At 41.2% G+C, this 6,937-nt stretch overlaps 1 protein-coding gene across 1 annotated transcript in view; it reads left to right on the top strand.

Moving 5' to 3' along the window:
* The first annotated feature begins 1,049 nt into the window (after positions 1-1,049).
* arhgap32a (Rho GTPase activating protein 32a) overlaps positions 1,050-6,937 on the top strand; it is a 33,753-nt gene continuing 27,865 nt past the window's right edge. Inside the window, exon 1 of the mRNA XM_089014034.1 lies at positions 1,050-1,446. Coding sequence (XP_088870160.1) covers positions 1,425-1,446 — 22 coding nt within the window. The 5' untranslated portion in view covers positions 1,050-1,424. The remainder of the gene's footprint in view (positions 1,447-6,937) is intronic.

Consider the following 6,937-nt stretch of genomic DNA (forward strand, 5'->3'; position numbering starts at 1 on the left):
AGAGGAGAAGAGTTGCTTTGTCAACGTGTTTATTGTGCCACCATCTTAGTCTACCTACGTCACCGCCGCTTTTCGACCTGTCGCAACATTCTGTAGCAGTGTGACATATGCTACATTGCCCACCAAAAAAATAGTGTAGTTCACATACTAAACACAGGGTGTAAGTGTTGCGCATATTTGAAAAACAAATAAGTTGAAAGATAATGACCCCTGTGCTTTTTTACTGCAATTTTCAAGCCCATAGGCATACCGATGAAACAAACAGGAAGATCATGTGTACACGCCAGGGGCACCTGTTAATCCACTACTTCAACATTAAACTGGTACCTCCACCCCTTAATGAAATGCACTTACACAAGTAACAATGTCACAGTAATGTTAGGAAAAGATATGATTAGAGAAAGAAACTCTTATCACATAGCATTAAAAAAAATCGAAGTTCCTCAATGTATAATACTCTATTTGTATCCGTGTAGCTATAGTGTTGCTGTCCAAATGACAATTATTTTAACCATTTAGTTTTGAGAATTTTAATCATAAATGTCTAATTTTATTTCAAAGCATTTTGGAAGTTTTAAAAAAAGTACAATTCCTGTTTCAACAAAACTGTAAATATTTTAATAATAATCGAATACTGTAATCAAATCGGACCCTATTTTGAAATGTCTCGTTGTCAAAAGTGGGCGTGGCTGTCACATGCCGATTTTTTTTTCATTGGTCAATGGGTCACCTGGGACAAAAACGAGTCACGTGACCCTGGAGGGACAATTTAACACCTGCTATTAGCTAGCTAATGACATCGAGTTCTCATTGCGAGTTTGACATTTACTGCGCTGAAAATTAATTATCCAAACTCTGCAGCGACTGTGATAAAATGTGTAGTATTTTTTTTAAGCAATTACATCCCAAATTGCGACCAATTTACATTTTACGGCCAGTATTAGCATGTCCGCTATCTACCACCTCCTACATACATTCGCATTATGTAACCATGCGCGCTCGAGGCGAATAACGTAGGACGGGAGGCGGCGAGGGGGGGGGGGGGGGGCTCTAGCTCTGTTGCGTGAACCCTTACGAAACACGTGCCCCCACCCCCACGCACTATCCCACGCATTGTTCATCTTCCCTTAATACTAGCCCGGCTCCTTGGCAGTGACTCGGCGTGGGAAACACCACACGAGCTAACGCCATCCCTGATTGGGGCGAGAACGGAGGCGGTGCCGTGCGCGCTCCCGTGCCGGAGTGAAGCGAAGTGCACACAGGACAGAAGAGCTTCGCTTCCTTGTCAGACTGAACTCCCTCTGCGTTTCTTTTTGTCATATTCATTCAAATATTACACGTCTACCTCACCGGTGTCGATGCAGTGCCATGCCGACAACATGCTGGCGGATGCCGCGGAGCTACTCCCTTCGGCCGCTTAGACGATGGCAGGACCGGCCGCAGCAGGTAGGACGCACCGAGCAGCGATGTCAACCTTTATGGTGACATCGCGGAACACACACACACATTATACTGCACAGTCGACGCACACACACGTCGCTGTCATGCAGAGAAAGCAGCAATTGTGACGAGGTAGGTGAGGAGGACACACAGCTGCTACTCCAGGTCAGAGTCCACCTGAAGAGAAGTTATCCCAGTTAGCTGCCAACGACTCGCTGACACTTAAAGGAAAAAGAAAAAAAAAATCAGTTAGTTGTTGGACTGACATCATTTTTTCGTTTCCTAACTGACATCAGAAAAACGTTTAATAGCATCTAAAATACCCAAAACACGCAGGCTGATCTTTTTAGTCAAATGCAAAACACCAATAAAAATGACTTAAAGGACAACCGACGTCTTCGGAAAAGTTGTGTCCATAATTTGTAAAATGTCTTCAAATGACTTCTACTGAGTGCATTTTACAAACATTCCACCGCATATAGCTATATTTTGTGTTTTAAGACTCGCACTGAATATTCCGGAAGTCTTGTTTTTGAGTTGGTGACGAGTCCGTTCGTGACGTCACTGAAGGAACGCCCCTGACCGAAAAAAGGACAGATTGTAGCAGTCCTCCCATCACATCAATGCATTTTGCTGTACTTTGGTCTGAAAATGTCATGTAGGACCAAAAAGAGGCAGAAGAGGGCGACAAAGCCTTGTTACTCATCCAGTTATGAATATGATTCAGATAGTTCTGAAGAGGAAAGCATAAATGTTTGCAATCGATTAAAGAAGTCCTTCCGTATCATTTTGAGGCGTCTGGACTCCAATGTAGCTCCCAGAAAATGCACAAGATGGCGCACAATCTCTTTTGGAAATAGGCTGATTTGTCTGCTGGGAATTTGTGTCAACTAGCATCAAATAGTCGTCTTGGTGCAACACACAATGATTCACCATTGCGTTATTTATGTGTTTTCCTTCTAATTTCGCCATCAACACAGATCAACACGAACACGAAGATTTCAGACCAAATTACCCAAAATGCATTGTGTGTCGCTTTCTCGGTCAGGGGCGTTCCTTCCGTGACGTCACGTCAGGCATCGTCACCAACTCGAAAACAAGACTTCATGAATATTCAGCATGAATCTTAAAACGTAAAATATAGCTAGATGCGGTGGAATCTTTGTAAAATACGCTCAGTAGAAATCATTTGAAGTGATTTTACAAAATATGGACACTACTTGTCCGGAGGCGTCGGTTGTCCTTTAAAACAGTCTAATGTCACATTTGTAAATGATTGATTTATTTTTCTAACAGTGTGAGGTTGCCGTATATGTAAACGTCTGTAATTTCAAGCATGATTATTGAAATAAGCACAGCCTTCACTACTGAGGCTCCTACTGTGAACCATTTTAGGGTCTTTAGCACTGGGCTAATAACAAACCCGTTATTTCCAGGTAGTCGAACTCTCTGCTTTACCCTGTGCAGGGTCTGGCGGTCCCTGAAAGCTTTGTTTTCGCTCCTAAATAGTGTCTTCATAACCAATAGCCTTTATTGTTTTCTTGTGTAATGTTATTTCAGTGCTTACTAATCCAGATGCCACCCTCCTGATGAACAAATGAGTTTAGGACTGAGATTTTATCAGATAAAACGTTACAACTGAGTCGTGCAGATGCAATGTGTTGTCTCACTGAATAACATGGCCAGGATAGAACATGAAAAGTATGATGAACCCATTTTTTTTTTTGCTCATGAACACAACATAATTCGATTAATTAACTCATTCACTGTCAGACGATGTGCAAAAATGTGTCCACTTTTGTGCCAGGGTTTTTAATCATTGTCACCTGAATTCCATGACCCTCAGAATATTGAGTTTTAGGACTACATAAACATTCAATGCAGGGTAAGAAACCTTAGACTGTTTTCTTTCAATCCGAAAAAAAAGGTTAATTCCTAAATTATATCGATCTGTGGTTATATGAGTTTGAAATGAGGGCGGCTGTCCAAAATACAGTAAAGTCTCGTTATATCGATATTCAAGGGAGTCCGAAAAAATATCGATATAACCGGGACTATTGATATATCCGACCCTGTTTGCATGTAATTTTCTCCGTGCGTGCATAGAAATAGTATCGATATAACCGGGACTATCGCTATATCCGATATCGATATAACGAGACTTTACTGTACATACATATTGCGCTTTAACAATCCATGTTTTTGCCAAAATCTTCTTCCTTGACAACATTGATCTTCCTTTGTGGTCTAATAATAATGCAATATGGCGGACGGGTTACCTATTGTCATTTTTTTTTCTATCATTGTGGTCCTTGAATAGCCATATAGAAGGTGATTTGACATCATTCAGTCTCTCGTAGTTTGTTGTCTGGCGAAGGCCAACATGATGTCACCATTGATGAAGCTAATATTCAAGACCATTCAGCGAATCCTGGTCCCATTTCATGAATCATATTTTTTTTTCCCCCATCATCAAACAAGGAAACAGCATCAAATGTGCGTTTATAAGGTGCTAATGGTGCTAACTAATAAGCACGCAATGGCTGTTGTTGATATACGGCGAATTACAACGAGAGTGCATTGTTGCGTCACAGAATGCGGTCAACGCCGACCAGCGGTGGAGACGAAAGGCGCCAGTTGCCATGGCAACCCCATCTCCATCCACGCCGACGACTTCAGACTGTGGATGAGGTGGCAGGAGGAACCAAATAAGCCTCCCGGGAACCTTTTGACTCGCTCAATCTGCCCGAGGCGATTTTTTTTTTGCCACCATTTCTCCTTTTCAGACATTTTAATAGTGTATTTGTTAGGAAGAGTTGAGGGGGGTGGGGGGTACAAAGGGGGCGTTACATTCACGTAATCTTCTCCAAATCTGCCAGATTAACTCGATGTCGTCTCAATCTCCTCGCCGTCACACCGAGGCCAGAGACCACGGCGATTAATCACGCTGTGATTAGATTGCGTACAATAAAGCCACGCATGTTTAATCAACACGCTCTCACCCGGGATGACAATTTAATCCACCGACACACTAAAAATAGATCACAAAGGTAACTTTTGCGTCAAACATTCACAGATTCCTACTCCAAGTTATATCCATATGCAGTATTGATAACCATGTGATGACATTCCTATGGTGGGAAAAAAAAGTATCCATGACTAATCAGGCTCATCTGGTCATGTTTACCCTGAGAAAGAAAATATGTAGGCTACCATTCGTCCTGTCAAGACAGAAGCAGCTGAAGCGCGTTCCATAAACAGCCCGCATGGAGTAGGCCTGTCCTATTTTTTCGCATGTAGGCCATCAGATGGTTTTTTTTTGGAATGTTGCTACTGTATTAAAAAAAAAAAAACTTTTAAAGGACAACCGACGCCTCCGGACAATAATTTGTAAAATCACTTCAAATGACTTCAACTGAGCGTATTTAACAAAGATTCCACCGCATATAGCTATATTTTACCTTTTAAGACTCGCGCTGAATATTCAGGAAGTCTTGTTTTCGGGTTGATGACGAGTCCGTACGTGACGTCACTAAAGGGACGCCCCTGACCGACAAAGCGACACACAATGCATTTTGGGTACTTTGTTTGGTCTGAAAACTTTGTGTTGATCCATGGTGATGGGGAAATTAGAAGGCAAACACATAAATATCGCAATGGTGAATCGTTGTGTGTTGCACCAATACTACTATTTGATAGTAATCAACATATATATCCACGTACACTCATATATATATATATATATATATATATATATATATAGTGAGACCTCAACTTACGAACTTAATTGGTTCCCAGACAGAGTGTGTAAGGCGGAAAGTGTGTATCTAAAAAAAAAAAAATCCCATAGGAAACCATTAAAATGGGAATAATCCGTTCCCGGGTTTCCATAAAATATACTTTTCAACTAAATTAGCCTTAAAACTACGCACAACATACCTTATTCTATGTATAATAAATGTGCTATTGTATTGTAATGAAAGAAATACACTGCATTGTATCATAAAGTCACTTTATTTACATTTGTGATGGTCATTTATGGCTTGATGGAATGGCGTTGGAGGTCAAAGGGAATTGCTGTTTGGAAAGAGAGGTGCATTACACGAGGACTGTAATCAAAGAAATAAACTGTGCTTTAAAATAAAGTTTTATTTACCTTTTTGATGGTCGTTGATGGCTTATGGAAGGAGAGTCACCTTCCATAAAGACTGTTGGTAACTTAACCTCTGGTGCTGTTCGGTCGTGTGCTTCCGCCGAAGATCACACCGCCAGCCGTGGTGGGTGTGTATTATGAAAATAGTGCTTATTATAAGGTTTAATTTTCATAAATTTGACGTGTGTAAGACGAAAAATTTGTAAGATAAGGTGTTTGTAAGTTGAGGTCTCACTGTATATATATATATATATATATATATATATAAACTGACATACATATACACATAGACACTATCCACAAGTCTTTCTCGCAAGTCTATTAGCAGACAGATATACTCCCTCCACGATTACTACTCCTCTCTTGATGTACTGTAAACAAACGGAAGGAATGCATTAACACAGTGAAACCAGAGCCGCTAATGGTCTTCTGTGCAATTTTCTCATAACTAGCTTTGCAATGAATGCTTTGGTGACAAACGACGAGTAGGGGTATGGGGGCCTAAGAAGTACAAACGGGTCCATCGCATGGACATTAAAGGCTCTGTTAGTTTGAGGGCGTCACTAAACAACATTGAAAAGTTGCGAATGGACGGATCACTAGTGCACTTTCCCACTAGGGACGCCACTGGCTGGCCGAGAGCCTCACGAGCAGACTGTTGACAGGCTTGTACAAAGCCTGATGACTCGGCAGAATGCAAGCAGGCGGACAAAACCGATTCATTTTGTACAATCTGCTCTATAACATGTACTGTAAATACCTCAGACGTGTAGTTTGAATCATAGGCGCAGGCCTCACCTTGGTCTTATCTTTGTTTATAATATCTCATCTATGTGGCTGGAATTACGACACATTCCTCGTGGGAATTCCATGTGGGAAAATTGCACCATGCAAGTCTGATGCATGTCCTTGTAGACTGCGGCACTGTACGGCGAGGACGTGCTGTATATGTACTCTGAAATGTGAAGTTGAAGAATTCTAAAATTTTTACGAGTCTTCCAAGCTGCCACGAGTTTAATGGCTTTACTGAGTAAACCATTTGGCACACCTGTCAGGTCAAAGGTCAATTACAGAAATGTATCAAAATAAAAACACTCATTTTTAATGCTGTTTTCATTGAGCACAGTCACACTCTCATGATGCTATCACGGCACATGGCCCATTTTTGGGATTTTATAATAATACTAAGAATTACATTTCATTTATAAGCGCCTTTTTAAAACTCTCAAGGTCACTTTACAGTCAAAAGATCAGGTTTTTTTCTGTGGGTGAGCAGCGGCAGCCACACGCGTCAGCGTTCACTCAACCCGGAACAACTCAAATAGATAGAAGGCTAGCGAGCTA

This window comes from Hippocampus bargibanti, linkage group LG14, assembly GCF_051943395.1.
Source record: "Hippocampus bargibanti isolate YZ-2025 linkage group LG14, ASM5194339v1, whole genome shotgun sequence".
NCBI classification, from domain to species: Eukaryota; Metazoa; Chordata; class Actinopteri; order Syngnathiformes; family Syngnathidae; genus Hippocampus; species Hippocampus bargibanti.